At 35.4% G+C, this 24090-nt stretch overlaps 2 protein-coding genes across 7 annotated transcripts in view; one reads left to right on the top strand and one right to left on the bottom strand.

Annotated features, from left to right (window-relative positions):
* LOC121429422 (E3 SUMO-protein ligase RanBP2-like) overlaps positions 1-10277 on the top strand; it is a 39187-nt gene extending 28910 nt beyond the window's left edge. For 4 of the 5 annotated variants that reach the window (XM_041626402.1, XM_041626405.1, XM_041626403.1 and 1 more), the window contains 5 exons: positions 738-978; positions 2079-2192; positions 4317-4567; positions 6133-6430; positions 7921-10277. In XM_041626402.1, coding sequence (XP_041482336.1) covers positions 738-978; positions 2079-2192; positions 4317-4567; positions 6133-6430; positions 7921-8147 — 1131 coding nt within the window. In that variant the 3' untranslated portion in view covers positions 8148-10277. Of the gene's footprint in view, positions 1-737; positions 979-2078; positions 2193-4316; positions 4568-6132; positions 6440-7920 lie in introns of all 5 variants that reach the window. The other variant, XM_041626407.1, reaches the window with a different exon arrangement.
* Positions 10278-11623: 1346 nt separating this feature from the next.
* LOC121429438 (fibronectin type-III domain-containing protein 3A-like) overlaps positions 11624-24090 on the bottom strand; it is a 97660-nt gene continuing 85193 nt past the window's right edge. For both annotated transcript variants that reach the window (XM_041626432.1, XM_041626433.1), the window contains 6 exons: positions 23616-23804; positions 22945-23279; positions 22256-22468; positions 21549-21715; positions 21094-21221; positions 11624-20765 (listed from right to left, as the gene is read on the bottom strand). In XM_041626432.1, coding sequence (XP_041482366.1) covers positions 20445-20765; positions 21094-21221; positions 21549-21715; positions 22256-22468; positions 22945-23279; positions 23616-23804 — 1353 coding nt within the window. In that variant the 3' untranslated portion in view covers positions 11624-20444. The remainder of the gene's footprint in view (positions 20766-21093; positions 21222-21548; positions 21716-22255; positions 22469-22944; positions 23280-23615; positions 23805-24090) is intronic.

Genomic DNA, 24090 nt, shown 5'->3' with positions numbered 1-24090 from the left:
CAGGTAATAAAATGTTATATCTCTATAACTGATAACATTCCTACAGGATTGTCATGAGAAGAGAACAGGTAACAAAATGTTATATCTCTATAACTGATAACATTCCTACGGGATCGTCATGAGAAGAGAACAGGTAACAAAATGTTATATCTGTATAACTGATAACATTCCTACAAGATCGTCATGAGAAGAGAACAGGTAATAAAATGTTATATCTCTATAACTGATAACATTCCTACAGGATCGTCAGGTCTGAAACAACCATTTACTGAAAGGGGTATTAAGATCCATGGGACAGGTGACATTGTGGAAGCTTGGATGAATAACTTTAAACGTCAAAACTTGAATATCTTGCATATACTCTCCTCTTCTTCCACGTCTTCTTAGGCTGTTCCTTCTCAAACTCAAAAGCCCTTCTTAAAGCATACCCATCATCCCTCCTCGGTGCGTACCCATAACATGTTATTAATACATTGATCTTTTAGGTCTTCAAAGCCCTTCTTAAAGCATACCCATCATCCCTCCTCGGTGCGTACCCATAACATGTTATTGATACATTGATCTTTAAGGTCTTCAAAGCCCTTCTTAAAGCATACCCATCATCCCTCCTCGGTGCGTACCCATAACATGTTATTGATACATTGATCTTTTAGGTCTTAAAAGCCCTTCTTAAAGCATACCCATCATCCCTCCTCAGTGCGTACCCATAACATTTTATTAATGCATTGATCTTTCAGGTCTTCAAAGTCTGCGCCAACCACCTCATTACCTCTCACATTGAGCTTCGTCCAAACGCCGGCTCTGACCGTTCGTGGGTGTGGTCAGCCATGGATGCTTCGGACGGTACGGTCCAGAATGAACAACTAGCCGTCCGCTTCAAGATGGCTGAAACTGCCAAGGAGTTCAAGAAGGCTGTTGACCAGGCAAAGGAAGATCTAGAGAAGGGTGGAGGAAAGGAGAAGAAGGCTGATTCTTCAGGTATGGGTCTTTTCAGGGAAAAAATTAATTCTTTGTTGTTGTTTTTTGGGGGGATACTTTTCACAACCTACTGACTGAATAAATCTACAACATTAGATGAGCATGAAAATTGCAGTGAATATGAACATTGCAGTGAGAGTATGTGCATTGGAGCGTTGTGGCCCAGTGGATTAGTCTTCTGACTTTGAAACAGGGGGTCGTTGGTTCGAATCCCAGCCATGGCGTAGTTTCCTTCAGCAAGAAAGTTATCAACATTGTGCTACACTCAATCCAGGTGAGGTGAATAGGTACCCGGCAGGATTAATTCCTTGAATGCACTGAGCGCTGAAAGGCAGCTCGAGCTAAGGCCGGGGTCATGATAATAATAAATAGTGCGCCTCGGGAATAGATAATTTCTAGATAGATTGCCCTATGTAAATGACTATTATTATTATTATCATCATCGTCGTCATCGTCATCATTGGGATTTTGGGGGCTTTTTTGTGTGAGTAATCAATGAGTTATGAAAAATCCTTGAAAATATTTGGTACATTATCTTTGTCATGAATATGAAAGAAGTAAGATAAATTATAGCATACCATACAAGTGTGGACTCAAATTTTCGTTTTAATCTGGGGGTTTCACCTAGGTTTGATTATCATAATACCACCCTTTATGTGTAACAATTGTTATGCTGTAATATATTCAACAGATTAATGAAGTTTGCATCCACTATTTTATGGATTTTCATGAATTCCATGGACATGAATTAATAACATTTAGATCCTGTTTTATATAGACTTGTTATAACAACAAAAGCACAAGTTTGTTTTTAAAAAACAAGAATGATTTCAGTAGCTTTTTACTGTTATTGCAAATTTGTAATAACAGGTTTCATGAGTCGGGCTTCTGGTCCTTTATATAAGGGATCTTCCTTTGTGTTTGTTTTCTAGATTTCATGATATGTAATGCTTTTAACAGATCATGATGAAGACAATTTACAAAGTGAAGTCAGAATGGATTAAAATTGGGGTGGGATGTTGAATGTTGTTTTAAAGAATTGCTAAAATTTGGCAGCTGAAGACACATTCTTCCATCTTTTATTTTTATGTTTGGATCAGATTCTAAAAGTAAAGAGCCTGTTGTCAAGTCGTGTGACCCCAACCTCTCATCTGCTCTTGCCGACGCCATCAAAGCATCATCAGAATCCACTGCCTCGTCATCCATTCAATCAAGTAAGTTAATCTTGTCAAAATTTCTATGATTAACCATTTGTGGGAACACTGGTAACACACAAAAAAAATGCATTTTTTTCTTAAGATATAAATGTGTATTAATTATTTTAATGTTTCTATTATTTTCCTTTGTCATCTCTATTTAATCAATCGCTGGTGCAAAAGAGGGAAAAAAGGCCTGCACACGACAGATATTGGGTAAACTTTTTCCATACCCAGGCATCTTGACTGGATGCGCCTAAGTAATATGTATTACTTAAGTGAATATGGTATATTGCATTACATTGTGATCTATATTTACCATATATGATTAATTCAAATAATGATTATTATCATTCCATTTGGGGTGGCCAATTAATTGATTTTAATTGATTGTTTCATTAATTGATTTTTATTTCCCATGATGAAACAAAAAAACATAGCATAGATATTAAAATTAAAATATAATTAGATTAATGGCACAACACATTGTTACCACGACTCATAATTATTGAAGTAAGTGAGCAAGAGAAACAAGGGGCAATCTTTACAGGTTGAAGACATCAATCTCTCCTTTGCCTCATGATGAAATATCACACCATATCCCTCATGTTTAGCCCTCATTTGTGTAAAAATAAGAATAATAGGCATTTATATCGCGCCATCTATCCAGAAATATTCTATTCCCGAGGTGCACAAGAAAAGAAAGAATGAAAAAGTTTGGATGAGTGTCAAAATGGCAATAACTGAGGTCAAGTCCACCTCAGAAAAATGTTGATTTGAATCGATAGAGAAAAATCAGACAAGCACAATGCTGAAAATTTCATCAAAATCGGATGTAAAATAAGAAAGTTTTGACATTTCAAGGTTTCACTTACTTTCAACAAAATAGTTATATGAACGAGCCAGTTACATCCAAATGAGAGAGTTGATGATGTCACTCACTCACTATTTCTTTTGTGTTTTATTGTTTGAATTAACAATATTTCAATTTTTATGAATTTGACAATTAGGACCTCCTTGCCTGAAGCACAAAATGTTAAAATAATGGAATTCCACGTGTTCGGGGAGGAATGAAACTTCATTTCACATGACAATGATAAGAAAATAAAAATATTTCATATTTTCTTGTTGAATTTTTCTCTTTTTATTTAAATCAAGTTTTTGTTGGGGTGGACTTGTCCTTTAACCCTATCTAGGCCAGGGTATTTTGGGAGTTCATATGGCCAGGGGGGGGGCCTCCCAGGGCCCCCCTTAAGATCGCGTCGAAAATTGGCACGCGGGTTGCCTGGGACATAATCTACAAGTTTGTATAGTTATTTATTTCATGCGAATCGCTATTTAGTGATTATGCTAATTTATGCATAATTAGTATGCAAAATCATACTTTTTCCTCTAACTCCCTAAATAAAGCTCCAAATGTACTAATTTTTGGTATAGAAACTCTTTGTGGTGTTTTTAGCAAGTGTTCATGAAAAAAATAGCGATATCAAATCATTTTCTTATGTATTAACTATTATACTGTTTTTTGCAATTGCTTAAATGTATTTCTGTGTTTTTTGACCTTTTGTTTTTCATTGTTTTTTTCAATGAACTTTGTTGGGGACTCTTCTGTGATCATAAAAAGCATAAAATAAATACATTTAGACCAGCAAAACTAAAAATAATGGTACATTTATGAATTTTGGTTGAAAACACAATTTGCATTGACTTTGTACACGAAATAACGTTTTTGAGCAATTTTCGGTCTGACATGCACTTACATAATGTTGCGTAATTTTGGAACCACGCATCCGGGTGACACAAAATTGGTCTCAAAAGTTGTGCAAGACTTTAAAGTAAAAAGTCAGTGAGCAGTGTGGTCAAAAAAATTTGCGCGGCGAAAATATTGCGCGATCTGTTGAGGGGGGACCTCCGAGGCCCCCCCCCCGGCCTAGATAGGGTTAAATACTGTTAGAAAAGATAAGACTTCAGTTTAGATTTGAAGGTCTCCAGTGAAGGTATAATTCTTAAATTTAACGGCAAATTATTCCAGAGAGAAGGTGCTGAGGCAGAGAAAGCTCGCGCACCATATGCTACACGTGTCTTGGGAGTCGTAAGAAAATAATACACATTAAAAAACCTCAACTACTTTTCTTTCCCTAGTTTCTGGAGACGTGAACCCAGAGGAAGAGAGAGACATTCACTTCCAGCCGATCGTCAAACTCCCAGAAAAGGTAGACATCATCACAGGAGAGGAGCAAGAGAGGGCGGTTTTCGTCGGGCGTGGCAAGCTCTACCGGTTTGATGTAGGGTCTCGACAGTGGAAGGAAAGGGGCCTGGGTGATATGAAGATCATGAAGAAACACGATGCTGATGTGTACCGGATTGTTATGAGGAGAGAGCAGATTCACAAGGTATTCAGTGAATTCTTCCCCATTATTACATATGTTCTTGATCATTATAATATTGCCCATTGTTAATGTTTAGGCATTAACAATGATCTAGATCTTTGCAATGTACCTAATTACAGAGTACCAAATTGTAACGTCATCAATTTCCACTTTTGCATTTTAGCGTTTTTTATACCATATTTTGGTAGAGCATAATGAAAAAACCACAACCAAAATTTGGTGAGAATTGGTCCATGGAGCCCCAAGATATGACCTCATGAATACATAATTAGCCCCAGTAAAGTCAATGTTTTTTTTATTTATTTTTGTATTTATTTATTTACCACTGGTGGGATGGAACACCCTATCAGCACATGCTGTTTTTGGCAGGGGTCCATAATGTATTATCGACCTGGTGGGTGTTTCATAAAGCTGTTCGTAAGTTAAGAGCGACTTTAAGAACGACTGGTGATCCTTTCTTTCTTGTGGTATATGATATATTCATTGGCGGTGGTTGAGCGCGTAAGAAAGGATCACCAGTCGTTCTTAAAGTCGCTCTTAACTTACGAACAGCTTTATGAAACGGCCCCCTGGTTCTAAAAGTTAGGAAACGGGCTAACAATACATTAGAAGTGGGGGATTTTCATCATGCTATACCAGAATATGGTATCAAAAATGCTAAAATTTAAAAAAAAAATTTTGTGACATCATCACTTCGGTACTCGATTACAATGGTTGTGATTGTTAATGTGTCAGATATTTACTGTACTCTTGGTCATAATAATCATAATGTTTTTATTCCATTAGTTGCAAGAACCATTTGATTCATCCATTAGTTTGAAGGGAATGGGAAAATTAAATTGTTGAAATATTTGGTATACTTAGCAATTGCTGAAATGAATCATGATTTAGTTAAACTAAAACTTTCCATATTCATTCTGTTCATGTTTATTCAATTACTGTACATCAACCCCATCATGTATATTATTCAATTCAATTATTTTATTTTCCACTTTCAATTTCATATTTACAATTATGATACAATTGACATAGTAACATATAACTATATATATATTATAACTTCTATTGGCTCACATAGACCTTAGGCAGTGACGTCATTGCGCCGCCATCTGAAAGGCTTAAGCCATTGCATGCATTGGTGATCTTTAGCTGGCACATATCTGACAACTTTGTGTACTCATATTCCTATATTCTTTTTCCTCTGAGGAAGGATGGTGACAAGAGATTTGCTCTTGCGGGAATTGCTCCTGGCTTTATTTAAGTCAAAGATGTGAGGTCAAGGTTAGGGTTACAATAGGGTTTATGTTAGGTTTAAGGTAAGATTCAGGGTAGGATACCGTATCAAATCCAGGGATGAAGTCATTTTGATTTCTAGTATCTGGAATTTATAATGGAGCAATTGATGCTAGAGAAAATGTCATAGATTCAGAAGGGCGCTATGAGATTTTGGAGTCCCATGCAGGAGGTCTTATTTAGATTCTGTCTCGGTGCCGAACATTGCTGGTTTGTACCAAATAAGCGTAGGTTTTTTGCTTTGATAACCACCACTGTTTTCATCCATTTTACAGGTTTGTGCCAACCACTATATCACCACTACCATGTCACTGCATCCAATGGCTGGTTCAGACCGGGCCTGGGTGTGGCATGCCATGGATGCTGCCGACGGCCCACCGGTCTCGGAGCAGCTCGCTATCAAGTTCAAAGACACCACCATCGCTGGATCCTTCAAGGAGATGTTTGAGGAAGCTCAGGCAAAGATTAGACTCCGAGATGAACAGACTGGAAGTCAGGGTGAGGGAGCTACCGCATCGTCTTCGTCTACCAGTCAAGGAGACAAGGTTGCCAAGGCAACCGCCTCCAACCAAGGTGACTAATGTGAGGCTAAGTCAGAGAGGAAATCCAAACTCTCAATTTTTCATGTTTTCATAGCATGGCTTGCGAGGCATGGCCCTTCTGCATTGTCCAATTGCTTCTTCTTGCTCTGGCATTGTACCTGCTGTTTGCTTTGATCTTACAACATCCCTCTCCCCTTAAAATCATCTCCTTCCATTCGTGATTGCTCCCTAACGTCTCCCACTCCCAATCATCCTTCTCCAGTTCACTGGAATGAAACCATGATTCTCCTCTCATCTTCTGATACTGGTTGCTTATAAGAAAACTCATGGAGGTACTTTGAAAGTACCTCATTTTCAACCCCCCCCCCCCCCGCCAGGAAAAGCGATTATGTAAAGAAATAAATAAAGTAGAAAATTAGGATAAATAAATGAATGAATAAATAATTAAATCAATCTATAACTAAATGTATGAATAAATGAATGAATGACTAAATAAATAAATAAATAGATACATACATACATAAATAAATGAATAAATAAATAAATAAGTAAATAATAAATAAATCAATCAATCAATAAATAAAATATAATCCTGCTCAGTGTATTAATCTAAGTAAAGATAAATTTCCATATGGGGCTTCCATACTAATATAATAATGCCACATTTGCTTCTCTTTGGCCAATGGGCCTCTGAAATTTATCTTATTTTGTAGTTTATGAGCTTGTGTGCCTGCTCTATATTTGCCCCCAAATTTGCTTTATGTCTTCTCTTTTGAACCACTAACACTTTTTGCTCGCTTGCTTGCTTGCTTGCTTGCTAGTCAGATTTGAAGATACATAAATGTATTCCTCTCTTTTGGAGTGGGGAGTGGGGAGCTGTCCATGGATAATTGATCAATGACATTACAGAAATCATCAGTACTGAAAGGTGAATGTTGCTGTTTCATGCAATGAATATATTCCTACTGACAACCTGTTTGATATCATTTATAGTTGTTGTTTTTATGTTATGCATATTTGTATCTATTTTTGCATATGTGCTTATTGTTGATTTTTGATTACATCCATGCTTGTGCATGCAGTATAGATTTTTTTCTCATGGTGCATTATATTGTCAATCCACATTCTCTTGTTGTAATTCCTGTCTAGACCCCGTCTTATAAAGAGTTGCAATTTATCAGATCAACTTCGACTATGGAAAGCCAGCAACGCCCACATCTAAAATGCATGTTAAAAATGTTAATGTTTTCTAGATATGAGGTATATTCATACATTCATTGTTTTGTTGACAATTTGGTGTGTTCACCTTTAATTACAAAGGACATTTTCCATATGTCCTGTAGAAAAAAAATTATGACACCGATGGATTTCCATAGAGTTATGATTGATTGGTTCAATCGGAACTCTTTGGTATGTCCTGATGTATGTATGTTACAAATGTCCTTGTTATGATGTGATAAACTGCTGAATGTCAATTATTATTATTATTCTTTTTGCATCTCATTTACTTTGCTTTTTTAGATGAAATTGAACTGAAGACAGAAACCCATGAAGCAGAAGAAGAAGAGGAGGAGGAAGATGAAGAGGATTATGAGGATGATGATGATGATGATGAGGATTATGAGGATGAATATTATGACGAAGAAGAGGACGATGATGAGGACGATATTTATGATTACCATGATGATGATGACGATGGAGAGGAAGACGATAAGGAGAATGATGAAAATGAGTCAAAAACCAAATAACGTGATCACTGACATCGTCTTCCTCGTCGACAGTAGCGGCATCATCTGAAAGCTATGATGAGGGTGCAGTCGAGAAGAAAAATTTGAATTCATGTTTGTAACCATAAGGTTCCCTTGTGCTTTATCTTATTCTGGATTGATTTTTATGGATATCCAAAATTGGATTGTTTCATGGAAATATTTATGTTTAACCAAAACAGTGCACAAGCTAAAGTATGGATATAGAAATAACACAAATTTGATGTACATGTTCCTTGTTCTCTTTTGCCATTGTAAAGTACAATTGTTCTTATAAGAAGGATTATTTCTGGTTCTGTACTTAGAAGCATCAAAAGCTGAATTCATTGGATATTTCATAGGTAATGGTTACAAGAGCATGTGGAATCAATTGTAAGCCAAGCTCAAATCTAAATTTCATTCATAAACTTTGTTATTAGAAATGGAAATTTACAATTTTTGATTTGCTATAATTACGATTGCTTTCAAAATTACATCAATCAATTGCAAATTTGATTTTAAAATGTTTAATGTTTCATGCAAAAAAACGCTCTCAGTTCCTTTCTGATTATTGAGAGATACCAAACCTTGCTGATCACCACGGATAAATGAAAATATTTACGATTTAATCATGATTAATTATTGATTCAACCTCTCCCTGATTGGTATGTTGATTGGATGGAGTGAGGTTTGAGAAAGATCTCCATTTCCCAGAAAAAAACTTCTGTTGAAAGTTCTATGATCATTTGTTTTCAATAAAAAAGAACTGTAACTATGGTTACCTGGCTCGACAGCCAATCAAAATGAAGGTATCCATGGTATTTACATGTACCTTAAATCATAACACTTTAGAAAACAGGCAAACTGCCCTCCCTTGACCAGTTTCAACTTCTCAAAATTTATACCTTATGTATAAACTGCTGTTACAATGTGGACTTAATCTATCCAAGACTTTAAACTTTATAATTTGAGATCGATCAGTTTTATGACATTATCTTGTAATCATGTGGATTGCATTATTACGTTTATCCTATCTGCTTTGTAATACAACTTGTGTTATCAAGTTTCTGTATCATTGTAAGCTTGTAGTCTATTCATCATTCCTGTAGATATATACATACCAACTGTACCTATTAAATAGGACAGTCCAGGTGGGTGTTTCATGAAAGTTGTCAGCACTGACTAATTTGTCAGTGCTGACAATTTCAGTGAAATCCTTGGTTTTGATTGGCTGAAAGGCACTGGCTCTGACTGTTACTATAGTAACTGTCGGAGAAAGACAACTTGTCAGTGCTGACAACTTTCATGAAACAGTCCCCAGATGTTAGGTGAAAGAAAGAGTCTATTCAGCCGCTATGTCGCTTTGTACTTACGAATCTCAGCAATGTTCCTTTGTTCAGTTTTGTCTTCCTGCTTTCTTGGGTTTCAAGTTTGGCAGGTGTATGGATGTTTCATTATTGGCAGCATTGCGAGGCTAATTCATCTGGTTTTGAAAATACTTAAATGCACATGTGTAAGACATGGTAGCTTTAAAAGAGCACCACCATATACAACAGTAGTTGCATCTCAAATCTAAAGCTGCCTTTGATGTGATGCACAATGTAGAAGATGAAATTGAGAAAGAGAATTCATGACCAGATGAAAAAGGTTGTGTTCTTTTATTGATTATTTTGAAAACTAAATAGTGTTCTGGGGCCCTGTTTCATAAAGAGTTACAACTATTTTAGCTTCTCCATTATGGCACACCACTACCATGGTAACAAGACTCAGCAGCCAATCACAATCAAGGTTTCCTTGTGAGGTACAATAATGACAGTTATAATAGTTGTAATTCTTAAATGAAACAAGGCCCCTTGACTGTCAACATTTGATTACCCATGAGATCATGAAAAGATGGCGGCTTTTGTTTCAACCCACCATTTTAATTGGTTCTGTGTTTTTCATCTCTGATGTAATGTTCTGTGTATATGTTTTCTCTAAAATGAAATTGCAAGTCCTATGTGAGGCGTAAATGTAAAGAAAGCATTGTGAGCCTTCCGTTATCGAATATTTGAACGTTATTTGTAAAGAAAAAACATGCCTTATTGTCGATTTGATTTTTAGCATACAATAAATTTTGAGTTGATACTTGTATATCTCCATCTTGACCCTACTTAACAGTGTATGTGTATGTCTCTTGTAATATTATTCTTGGGCCAGCTTTATATTAAAACATTTTTGAAATGATAACCGACCTTATAAACAGGATTATGAAGTGCCACAATGTGGGCCCTAATTTAATTTTTTTCATTTTTTTTTCAGAACAACATTTTCTGAAATAAATATATTTTATATAACTGTGTGTTAACCCTCAAAGGACTGGGTGGGGCCATGATCGCCCCCCCCCCCAACGCTTTAAGAGATATTTCTGAACCACCATAAGATAGCGCCGCAAAATTGTATGACTTTTGCTTTGATGTCTCGTTCAACTTTTGAGACCAAATTCGCCACATTCAGGTAAAGCATTCCGATGCCACATGACTTTTTACAAGAAAATGTGATGTCGAAAATGGCTCATTTTTATACTTTGTGTACAAAGTCTATGGGAGATGAAATTTATAAATGGGTGATTATTTTTCATTCTAATTGGTCTGCTTAATGAAGGGATTAATTTAGTTGTTAAATGGTCTGTAATAATTTCCATAAAAAAACAATGAAAAACAAATATATGAATTCTAAAAAAGAAATACAAAAGGAAAAAATTGGCTTTCGCAATTTTTCTTTGTGGAAACCTTAAAATTAAGATTACTAAGATGTCATCTGCAATAAAAGGAGCAAGATGACATCTGAAAATATAAAAGCTTGTAGTTTCTGGTAAAGAATGCACATGCTTAATTTCAGGGTGACTACGCGAACGGTGGCGGAGATCAGAAGGGGGGCATCACCCCCCCCCCCCCCCCGGTCCTCAATACATCTCAAATAGCAGTCCTTTTAGGGTTAATCGTATGTAAATCAATATCAGTATATTTAAAATGCCTGTCCACTGCTCTGTAAACATCAATGACAAAATCAACCACAATCATCACCATCATAACCAGACCTGCCAACCTTCAACAAAAAAGTATTCTTAGAAGGAAAAAAAAGAGAATATTTTCTATATTTTGTCTTGAAACAGTCGCCAGCCTGTTGTAGTGAGATTGGTGAAAAAACATGTGAAATTACTTAAAAACTTGTTAATTCGCCATTTTGAACATGTGTTGGTAGGCAAGAATTTACTTGTTCTTTTCATGCAACAAGTTACTGGTCCGACAAAGAGGAACAAATTCTCTAAAAAGGGAATGGTTGGCATGTCTGCATAACCATCATACTCATCATCACTACCAACATAATCATAATTATACAGGTAATTATTGTAATCACAATCATCACAAATATCCTCATCAAAACTTTTTTACAGACACCATCCACTTCTTGACAGAATAAAACCAAAACATTTCAAGTATTTCTGGCTATGTAAGCGCCATTAGACGATGTTTTATTTTTCAATATCATACTATAGACTGTAAGATATATTGGTATATTTGTTTTCATTTTTTCATACGGTTTGGCACAGAAAAGAAATAAGCACATTTATTCATGTCAATCACAAAGAATGCATTTTAACCACTTTTTTTCTTCAGTTTTTTTCTGTTTTGTGACCTCAAACACATTTTTCGCAATTTCCACAGACACGCACTGTTACTTTTTTTCTTTTTCTTTTTTTTCAATTATTCAGCTAATATATAAGATACACAATACAGTCAATCGACTAAGACTTTTCTACGTACCAAAGAATGGCATACAGGTTTTATCGCGCAGTTGAGAAATCAAAAAAAGAATATCCATGAAATAAGCAACATTTATATATATATATTTATATATTTGTTTTTTTAGTGATTAAATAGACATATCTGCAAGGAGAGAGTAAGGCATATTTTAAATCCAAATTCATCATACGCTCCACAATAGCACAATATAAGACTTTCCTTCTACAAGGTGTTTTCAAGGCATTCACATTAATTCTCCTCTTTCCATCGATATTATTATTTTCATATTTTTGATAATTTTCACATTTCTCAATGCAAGCACGAGTTGGATTCAAATTTACAGAAAAGGGGGAAACCTTCAACTTGGTTTGGTAGCGTCTAGGAACTTCCCCTCCAGTTTGATCTATTGTTCTCCTTATAATTCATTTTAATACAAGTACTAACATCGCAAAATATGTAACAAATTTGATTCTACTATTACCAGATTGATACTTCATAAACTTTAAAATAAACCTTAAAAATGAATAACATCACATATAATTCAACAGAAAGAAGAAAAATCACAGAAATATATCTGAACTAATAGAAAAAAAATCTAATACATAAAAATAAAACTATGAACAATTTATGCAAGTAATCATCTAAGTTTACATAAAAATAATATAATCTGAATTGCATTACATTTAAAGGAAGCAGGATGCCAAGGAAGCAATGTTTAAGAAAATTTACAACAAATTGTTGAAGTCTATGTGCCATCAACCTAACAAATCATGTAGGGTTCTGATAAAAATCATCTACCTTTAAAAACACAGTGAGGTTTCATGTGTTTTAAATCGATTTAAAACACGTTTTCAAATGCATTTTAAAACAAAAACATTTCTAGTGTGCCAACCTCATGTGTACCTAATTCCAGTCCACACACAAAAACACTTTCTCGTAGTTTGTGCATATAATTATCTGATTCAATTTGTAATTTAGAACACTTGTCCTACAAGCAAAATATCTAAGTTATAGTTAGACTTTGTATTACAAGGCAGTGCAAAATATGCCACCAGTCAAATGGCTTCTGAATAAATTGCTAATTATTAATCAATTAATTTATTTAATCAACTTAATCAATTTGACTCAATCAATTGGATTTACGAGTTTATCTACATAAGAATGAATAATCAAACATTTTTCTTAAATCATCCTTAACCTAATTTTCAAATACTTTTAAATACGGGATTCGGAATCACCACCTTATATAGATAAAAGTGATTTAAACTAGGATACAAATATATGAAGTCCTACATCTAACTTTAAGACCCTGGAAACCTTTGCGTGAGGATTTTATTTTGGTAGATGATGAAAAATAATTAAGAAAATGTTTTTTTTAATAAATTCTTCGACTCCAAAGCAGGTGAGACAATGAACATAACATGGCAATATTCCCAAATAATAAATACTTTACATGTTTACAATTATCTATATTTTTGAAAAAGTTGAAAAATCCAAAGTACCCTAATATTTAGATGAAGGTTGAAAGCTTTAATGTACATTTAAGTTTTCATTAGAACAATTGACTATGAATAACAGTAAACAAATCTTCTTTGTTTTTCCCTCCACAATTTTGTTCACAAATTTGTTTTCTCAGTTCATCTCTATAAAATAGGCAGTGGAAAAAGCTTAAATGCTTAAAAATTGGGAATGTGAAATTTTCATGGCAATATGAAAACTAAAAATAAAAGTTATGGCTAGAATTATATCATGAATGGAATTAACATTCAATCTAAAATAAACAGAGATAAAGAAATATTAAGGACATGGAAATTACTAATGTAATTAACTTGCTGCATTAAATGTGTCTTGAGTATTTTGTATGGCAAAATCACCCGAAAGGCTTGGTATATTTTCTTTTCATACATATCCTTAGCATAGTAATGCAGATACATGTACATTGTAATTACAATTCAGAAAAATATATCTCATATAATGAAAAATGTAATAATGATAACATTAAAAATAAACAATGAACTGTTTTGCCTATACACATACCATATACCGTTTCAGTAAAAGTAACTTGATGGTAACATCCGCCTCAAATCAAAATATAGAAGTATTATGACTCTACATCATAAATTGAAATACATGTAGTACAATGCGCAATGAATTGTGAATATACATAAATGAATGCAAATACAGATTAAAAAGGAAAATTGGTCCTATGAGGTGATATCACACAGATAAAAATAGATCTCTAAATATTCTACACAAGAAAATACAGCATTGAGCCATCAAAATAATAGCAAGTCATTCACATGAAACTAACATAATAAAAAAAAGTTAAGACGACAAGGTTAAAAAAGCCTCATCGATGAATGAATAAATGAATGAATGCTAGATTTTTAACCATAAAGTTTAGATTCTGGTGGTACAAAATAGTTTGGAATGTTAATGTATGTTCCAATTGCTTGTTCTCTTTCATAATTTGATTCTATGTGCCCTTCTCAGTATGTTGAAGATGGGTATATTTACACACAGAAATGAGTTGTAATAATGTCATATATATCTCAAAAGGGAGAATTTCTAAGAAAATCATGTTCATTATTGGCCATTTTGGTTGAACATAAAAGTTTTATTTCAAACACACGCAGTGAAATAGAAGTGTGATTGACACATCAAATCTGTAATTTTGAGAAAATCAACTGCATTTTTGCTATCAATTGTCAAAATTACAATCGACTTCAGAAATTGAAATTGACATAAAACCGATTGCAGTACCTTGCAATATCTCAATGGTCTTTATGAAAAGCCACCGTTTGAGTTTTATGTGCGCACAGATGAAGTTGATCTTAATGAGTAAATACAAATTATTCATAAGTTAAATAGTTTGTGATTGATAGGAAAACTTACAAGCAATACTGAACCACCAGCAGAATGTCCCCTGAAGTACCTTAACAGTTCATCTTCAGGATCATGTCCCTGTTAACAATAGGCCAATTTGACAGAGTGAGACCTTATAAATCCATCTCATCTCTGTTTTGTGAAACAGTCCTTCATTCATCCACCATGTATCGGCTTTCAGATGAATCCATATCAATCACAATACTGGAAATAATAGTATCGGAGCTTGGCAACCGATTTGGGGGAAAATTAAAAGCAATCTTTAAAAGGCAGGGACAAGATATCTTGTTTTGTGGTGAGCGGAATCCTACAGAAAATATACGAGTGAGAACACAAGTGAATAGATGAAAGCAGAAGTATATAGACCCAGATGGTCTGTTAATGAGTTCACACGCAGAATTCAGTACGTTTTCTACAAAACAATGCCATCTAAAACTCATCTCTACCACTGATAACTTGAAATGCTGAATAACTTTATGCTAACAAAGCATGTCATTTTGTAGACTTTGTTCAGTTTAGATAACAGTACTATACACAATGATATGTATATATATTATAGATATATATTTATATATATACTTTTTTTGTTAGTTTAATACTTTAAATCTGTTTTTTACTCATTTTTAATGCAATATACATGAGAGCATAACAATGTACAGAGCACTTCATCAGTCTTATGTAGTTTACAATATTCTTTTAAGTCAGACACATGTACATAATACAAGAACAAAGAGAGAAAAAAAGCCAGACAATTTCATAGAATGTATATATACCACATTTCAAAAAATAGATCTTTATGTTGTACTTTCTATTTTTTTACTTACACTAAATGATGACAAACAAATCTTCAAAAACAGTTTTAGTTGGGAAGTGATTGCTTCATCGTTCCCCATAGATTTGTACAGGCCTTACCGTCAACTTCAACATTCCACAAATACACGTTGCTATGTCAGAATTGTACTATAGCAACAACAGAAAAAAATTCTTTGCTACATAAACAAGAGTTGAAGAAGAAAACTGAATAAATTACAATTGATAGATCCAAACAAACAATCCACATTTATCAAATACATAGCAGTCTTTACACATTTTTAATACAAGCCTTTCTGGCAAGCTTTTCATTTATACATAATATAACCTTTAAGCTTGTACACTTGCATTTCTCTCTTTCACTCTCTCCCTCTCTTGCTCTCTCATACATACACACAAAACTATTTTCTGTAGTGAGGCTTTAAACATTCTGTATCACGGAATTTACTTTTAGTTTACCTCAATGAATAATATGATTATCGGAGATGCAGCCTAGGAAATCACATGTTCAAATGTTACTACCTTGACGTTAAACCCTTCTGGAGTGGTTTAGTGAATACCCCCTTCATTTTAATAAGAACAGATATACATTTATGACCTTTCCAGATGGCATCAGTAGTTTCTCATGAAATAGGGACATATCTGTCTTGCAGTGTTATTTATTATTAAAAAAAAAAGATCATCTGTTTTAAAAAGATTATTTTCCTTTGTCTAAACCTAGTGTTACTTTTGCTGAGTTCACTGGCAGTGGATGAGTATAAAGCTGTAAAATTTTTATTTTTAATTTCTTAGGCTCAATGAAAGAGTGTTGCATGTTACTTGAAAACAATTGCAAATCAAACTGTCCCAAAATGATTCAGAAATCTTAAAATTAATTGCAAATTTGCACTCTATTGCCGGTCTGAGTTTTAAAACACAAAGTTCAAATTGATTTGCTGTAGATATTAATTGCAAATTTGCAATTTCTAATATTTTCATGGAACAACCCCATGAGTATGAAGTGAATCTTGTGAGATTCTACTATAGTCTATCCATTCCAAACACTTCATCGTATCAACACAGGAACTTTGTGATCTATAATGCGACCATTGCAGCAGCTTGTAAGAATATAAACATATGAGAAACTAAGCCTACTATAGATACTCCTCCGACACTGGATGATTTCAAGTTTGGTGTTTGTGCTGGTGCTGGTGTTGGAGGCACAATCAATATAGCCATTCATAGCTCTAACACCTTATCTGAGTATACACCAATCAGCCAATTCATACTGATGATAGCCCAGCACAGGGTTAGACTCGTCTCAAGACCAATCTTTTATTACTTATTTTGGTGCTGTGCTGATATAAAAATTGGCCCAATACCAATCCATAGCAGCTGGATAAGAAATCAGAGGCAATTGGTGCATAGGACACAAGATTAAAACACCATTAACAATTAAAACAACACCACACATCAACTCCAAACTAAAAATCATCCAGTAAGTGTTTTGTTTTGTTTTAACACTGCACCTTTGTAGAGTTTATATCACTAATGCCCAACTCCCAAACAGTTGATTATATAATCAGCTGTCATTTGAAGAAAGAGATTCAACACGAACCTCACCAACAGCAAAGAGTATAAAAATGAATTGAATCCCATTTCGCATAGATAACACCATCTTGCTGTTTGAAATAAAGCATTCAGGTTTATGAATAACTGACATATTGATGATTTATTTGGTGTTTTAATATTCGATGCATCAGTTTTCATCGATGGCCAATTTGCATGTATCACGCACTACTAGGTCGGACTAGTCACAACTCGCAAAATTTTGAGCAACCCCTTACCCATCAAAAACTAATGAAGGTTATTGCATTTTAGTAAGATTTGTAGCATGTAAATAAAACCAATGGTATTCATAGGTTTCATTAAAAAATGTTTGGTTGACATAATGGATTCCTTTCCCTTTGATTGTATCCAGCCTACATCATAATAAAAAAATTAAGATGAAAAGAATTCTACGGAGAAAATAACCCCTTCGAAACAGAATGGGGAATGGCGATGGAAACAATGATTAATCCACTGTCTCACAGTAATATGTGGAAATTTAAATGAAATTGCCAATAAAGGTTTTGAAATTTCAGTTCATGTTGTACGTTCAGCTGGTAACAATTCATCGACCTAATACATTAATGCTCATAAAGTCAATTTAACATTGCTGAAATTCAGACATTAAACTCAAATTGCCTTTTCAGGTTTTGACATTTCATTTACATGGTCAGGTCACAATGTAACCTGTTTAATCCACCTAGTAACAATTCATTGACCAAATACATTAATGCTCATTAATTCAATTTAGCATTATTGAAATTCAGACATTAAAATTCAAATTGCTAATTGTTTGGGTTCTCAATGAAAATCCCAATCAGCAGTTGAGAACAAAAATTTACTTACAGTACAAAAGTTTATAAATATATATATTTTACCCAATAAATCTATTTATTGAATGAGTTGAAATACTGTAATATAATATCAATTTGACAAATAGAGCTTCATGTAGTTGAGTTATTCTATGCAAACATTCTATATTACAATAAAATAAAAATCTACTCTTAGAATTTCATTGTATGTGCACTTTGGTTATAGCATTCCTGCTTAGTATTCATTTTTATCATTCGACATTGCCAAGAAGTTATTCATTTTGCTCAAATAAGATCAAATTCTAGTGAGAAAGAGAGAAAATTTCTGCATTATGAAAACATTCATATCAATATTCCACAGGATAATTGACATTTAAATCCAAAAGTGTCATGTTTTATCTGAATCAGTAAATTAGATCCCACTTGTTTTATTTGTCCTAGTCCATTTATCTAATAAACATCATCATTAATTTTGTTTTTTCTCAATTAATTTTTCTCTTTTTAGTTACTATGATTTTTAACTCTCAGTGAACTCCATGGCCCGAAGACCACGCTGTAACTCTGTGCTGAAATTATGGAAAGCGAATATTTTTTTAAATTTACATGGAATATTTCTTAGACTTAATATTTTTGTTTACCCTCGATGAAAAAAAATACTACAGTTATCATTCCAGACAGTTATAAATAATTGAGTTGATAAATTGAACATAAACTAATTGAGCTTTTCACTGCAATTGGCTATGCATATTTTGCCAACAAATTTATACCACAGTTCAATTTCAACCCCGAGTTCAGAATACAAGCCCATAAATTTACATTTTACTTCAGCCTCTACAAATAAATCACTTGACATTCCCATCAGTTTTCATAGCCGACTCACAATCTATCCCAAAATGCACTTTTGTATCTTCAAATCCTTGACATGGATCCTTAGATTAACTACCAGTATTCCAGTTTCATTTGGAGCAAGGAATCACAAAAAAATATACTTTGGAAACAACAGTGAAACAATTCCTACAAACCACAGTATTTTGAATGTGCTAAAATAAATCTTTAAATAAATACTTCATCCCTCATACTGAGATAGTTGTAAAACATGCCAGCTCGATTTACATTTTCTCTTTCTTTCTATACATATTAACGGTACAATATTAGATTAACTACCAGTATTCCAGTTTCATTTTCAAACAATGCTTCTGAACTTATCTTGCCACTGCACAGACAATCTACATTGCTTTTAATATCAAATCCCTCAAATAAAACAGGAGAACTTTGGTGGAAGAAAGGCTCTTTTCGATATGTTCTTGATATGATCTTCAAGCCAATCTGAATCACTTTATCTGAAGAACAAAGGTCTATAGATAAAACAGCCATGTTGCAACTTCACTTCAGAGCTCTTGGCAACATTCATCGACATGACAGAGTCTACAGGCTGAGGCAGCATATGAATGATAACAAGTTTGAATGATGTCTTTCGGTGTGTAGAGACAGACTTCTACAAGATGATTGTCTTATGCCTGTAATACCAAAAATACTTACAATACATTGACATCTATTTAGGTAAACCTTCCAGAAACCCCAAAAGCATCATGACAAAGTTATATAAACATTGCCATATCACGGTGATAGAATTCTTCACTCAAAACAATGTAAATTACAATTAAACAATGTATGTGTAAGATGTGTGCAATGTGCACAGGTACACAACAATTACTTACAAGAGACAGCTAAAACATAGAGTTATCAGAGGTAATATGTTCTACTTAAGAAGCTACTTATGTGGAAGTAAAGTGAGGATTTCAAATCTCAATAATGAAAGTGGACAAGGTCTGTTAGTTCACACTGTATAGGCAGTGATCAATGGAATATAATTCTTCATCAATAACCCCTAAATATTTTGCAATTTGGTATCTTACTTTCACCTTGAGAAAGGCATGCTTTGGCCGGATGATGTCAGTCACTGCTTTACGACCCATCAATCTTTAGCCCATTAAGTTTCATGCTTGGAGCGAATACTCCACTCCATCTAACTTACAGTTATCGTAAAAAAAGAACAAGACTTATTTGTCTCATGAAAGCAAATAAATTTGAAATCAAATGGTCAAGAAAAGACCTATCTATATCAAGCAAAATCAGGCTCTGCTCTGGGCATAGTCTGATGGTGCTCATCACAGGGCTAATGCTAACTGCCAGCCGACATATCTCCCCACAGTTGTAGAATGCCGAAGGATTAGACCGAATACCATGGGATGCGTAGAGGCTAAGAGGTAACTGTGAAGTTGGCCAGATGATGAAGTCCTACAGGTCCTAGTCAGCGACAATGCCTTGAAGAATAAAAGGAGGGGGAGGGGGAACTTCCCTGCCCTCCATTAAGCCATAGAGGGCGCCATCTTGGTCCATCACTTCACCTGCCACTCCTGTTACGAACCTAGATACCATTGAAGAAAGACGGCAATTAGGATGGCTATAACGCAGAAGCATGCCACGATGATCATCGCCAGCTGACTGTCTCCCATCGGCTTGGAATCCAGGTCCGTCAATCCGTCCCCGTCCCCATCTGCCATGAGCGCCTCCTCCTTTGCCGCCGGTGGTGTGATGGTGAATGAAGCCCAAGGACTGTAGATCCCTACTAGCTCTGATGATCCATCACCTGGTACCCTGATGGCACACACTCGTACTCGGTGCTCAATGTTCAGCTCAAGGTGTTCTAGCTTGAAGCTCTTCTCGGGACCACGGTAGATCTATCAAATCAAATCATTAGGTGGACCATAATTACAACAATTCATGGCTTGTATACAAACAGTGGACTGCAGTCAGTACACCTATGACATCAAATCAAATCATTTCATTAAGGCAGATATGGAAGAAGCAAGTTGAGGGGAGTAAGACCAATGAGTTGAGAATAGAGGACGCACTGAAGAGTGCAAAAGGGTGTAAGGGCGATTCCCCAAGTGAGAGGCCAGCCCTGTTCAACAATTTGAACCAATTGAAAACTCTAGACAACTGATTGACTGATTAGGGATTAGCTGAGGTCAGGAATTAACTGAGGATTAAGAGAGGTACACTTACCACCCTTGCTTCCCCTTCCCTTGTTCTCTGGTACTGACATTGATAATGCATGAGATCATCCTGCTGATGGAGAACTGCTTCGGCCCAAGAGATCTGGCAAGAATCTTGATCAACTTCCAAGATGGGCGCTGAAACATAGATTCAAAACAGAGAGTAAGAGATAGAACAGTTGATGCATTCTTGTTGGTGATTTAGCTCCACAAAGCATCAGTGAGAGCAGTAAAATCCTTTTTTATTCCCCGAACAAAAACACTTTAAAAATTTATTTTAAATACGTAGAAAATTACAGCTGAGATTCTTGGGCAGACAACTGTGGCGTAGTATTTGGTGTGACAATTCCACTGTTTTTCACCAAACACATATCTTCACTTATGCACTTTAGGACACAATTTCCTCCATTATTGTGATTTACAACAAGAACTAATAATTTCTTCAAGCACAATCTTTGAGCCTACCTTTCAGCGTTACAGGTGGAGCCTTCGTTGTGGCAAAGACAAAATCTTCCGAGTAGGGTCCTGTTCCTGCCTCGTTGCTGGCAAGTATCCTGAACTTGTAGGTGGTGCTTTCACTTAACCTTGTAACCTTTTGAGTAACGTTGACACCAGAGTAGACTACCACAAACCTGTCATCAACATGAAACATAAATGGGGTTATTGCATTGTTGCATTTAAATGAATGTGCTCATATTATTTCTACATTTTTGAATTATCTGGATAGACACAACGATTCCTTACCATATAACAGCTTTTAACCACCTAATAGATACACTTACCCTGATAATTTTGTGATTCACAAAATTATCATTCCTTTATACATCCAACATACAATTTTCTTTATTTTTTACAACAGGCATCCAGGTACCCTAGATCTATCAATCTAGCATAGGTCTGGTACTGTTGCAAAATCACTCAACACAACTGTCTGTCATTGTCTTTAGCTCTCCTCTCCTCCAAAGTCCACCTTTGGCACTCCAAGTATGGAGCTCCTTATTCTTCACTTTCCCATCCGAAATCTCTGAAAAAAAAAATTGGGGGGGGGGTGCGGAAATATTATATTTTTAATGCCTGGTACCCAAAGTCTTCGAGTGAGACATGGGTATATGGAACCCGTAAACAGCGCTTAATGATTCCTGAACATTTTGTGAAGGCAGTACTCTACTTACCTTCCTCTCTTGTCTTCCATTTCCAAAGTAAAGTTGAGTGACTTGGAATCTCCAACCGTCCTGGTCTGATCGCCCCATTTGAGTTTGAGTGATTGATGGCTGTAGTAGATACATTCTAACCTTGGTGGGATTGGCGGTAGAGCTCTTGTGATGGCCTTCAAGACAGCGCTGTAAGGACCCTCACCAATGCTGTTAAGGGCTTGGACTCGTATCCTGTGAGGAGATGAGACGATGTTTGATTAGAGGTAACCTTTGTTTATGAGCCCTCATTTTCAATCACCACACATATTCATATTGTTTTCAAATATTATAGTTTTTTTATTGTTCACCATCATATCATTTGTGCTGTTCCATGACAACTCTTAAATACAGTATCCACCTGAACATATCCCAACAAGATAACATTCAGCTCACTGAACTCTCCCAACAGACATCCTTTCTGGGTAAAACTATCCAACTCCTCAAAGACAGCTTCTCCCGTCTGCAGGAGAGTTTCCCCAAGAGTTGTTAAAATTAAAATTTTATTCTGCTCTTTGAGTCAAAGATGGTGCAGTTTATATCATAAGACAACTTTGTCTATTGTGACACTGAGACAGCTTCTTGACTTAACCTTCATTTTTAAAAGGTAGCTAATCAAGAACTAGATAAATCAATCATGCCTCCAGACTTGCATGTCAGCAGGGACTTACCTATATTTGGTATCAGGTTCCAACTGGTCTACACAGTACTGGGTAACGTTGCCCTCCACAAAGATAGGCTGGCCTTCTCCAATGTCTAGGTTATATGCAATGATCTCTGAGCCGCAGTCGCTGGGCTCCGTCCATTGGATGAGTAACGAGTCGGAGGTGGAGGAGACTACTCGTAACGAGGGTACAGCCTCGGGGGAGGAGGGAAGGGTTTGACATGTGACTACGGAGCTGAACGGTCCATGGCCGGCTGCGTTGAGAGCCTGGACCCTTAGGTAGTAGTAGGTGGCTGGTTGAAGACCTCGGATTTCACAAGTGGTAGCTGAACCGCTATACGCCTGTAAGAGGAATAATAGATGTGATTTGTACAACACCAAAGCCTTTGCGTAGTAATTCATTGAGAGAGATTGACCTGGAAAAATAAATATTGCCCGTAATATGGCAGACCCTACCAGTACGACTTCATTTTAAAGCTGCTAAGTGATAAAAATCTGAAATTCAGGATGTAAAGATCTAACCAGAGGCCTGTAACACAAAGTTTAGCAATGATCCTAGAACATTTTTGTACGATTGATTCCATTGGCTACAATGTACAATCAGTCATAGAAATCGAGCATATGATGAATTGCTAACCTGTGTGTTACGGGACCCAGAATGTTCCAAATACAACTTACTAATGAGAATGTGCCATTCTCTGATGCCTTCTCCACTCTGTATTCTGTGATGTCAGCTCCATTGAAACAAGGTTTCTGCCAGCTGAGGAGGACAACGGAGGTGGTGACACAGGATGCAGTCAGCTCAGTAGGAGCATCAGGAGGCCCCGCCCCCGTACTGACTCGAAGAGGTTCTGAATAGGGACCATACTGAGATGGAAATGAAACAGAAAAGAGAAATAGCGTTGATCAGTAATGATGGTTGTCTTTCTTGTATGAGTCACGTCAGAGAGTTCATTTAAGAAAAAATTAAATACCTGAACTTCTCCATCAAAATGATGATCAATGGAAATAAAATATAAGTTAGAAATAAGCATGAACACAAGGTCTTACTCACTAGAGTCTAGAGATATCAGGTAAGCTAATCAATCGATCAGTAAAGTTTCATGTTCTATCCTTTTGAATGTACAATGATGAATATATAAAGCATTAGGAT

Source organism: Lytechinus variegatus, chromosome 16 (genome assembly GCF_018143015.1).
Source record: "Lytechinus variegatus isolate NC3 chromosome 16, Lvar_3.0, whole genome shotgun sequence".
NCBI classification, from domain to species: Eukaryota; Metazoa; Echinodermata; class Echinoidea; order Temnopleuroida; family Toxopneustidae; genus Lytechinus; species Lytechinus variegatus.
This window is presented reverse-complemented; position numbering and strand designations above follow the sequence as displayed.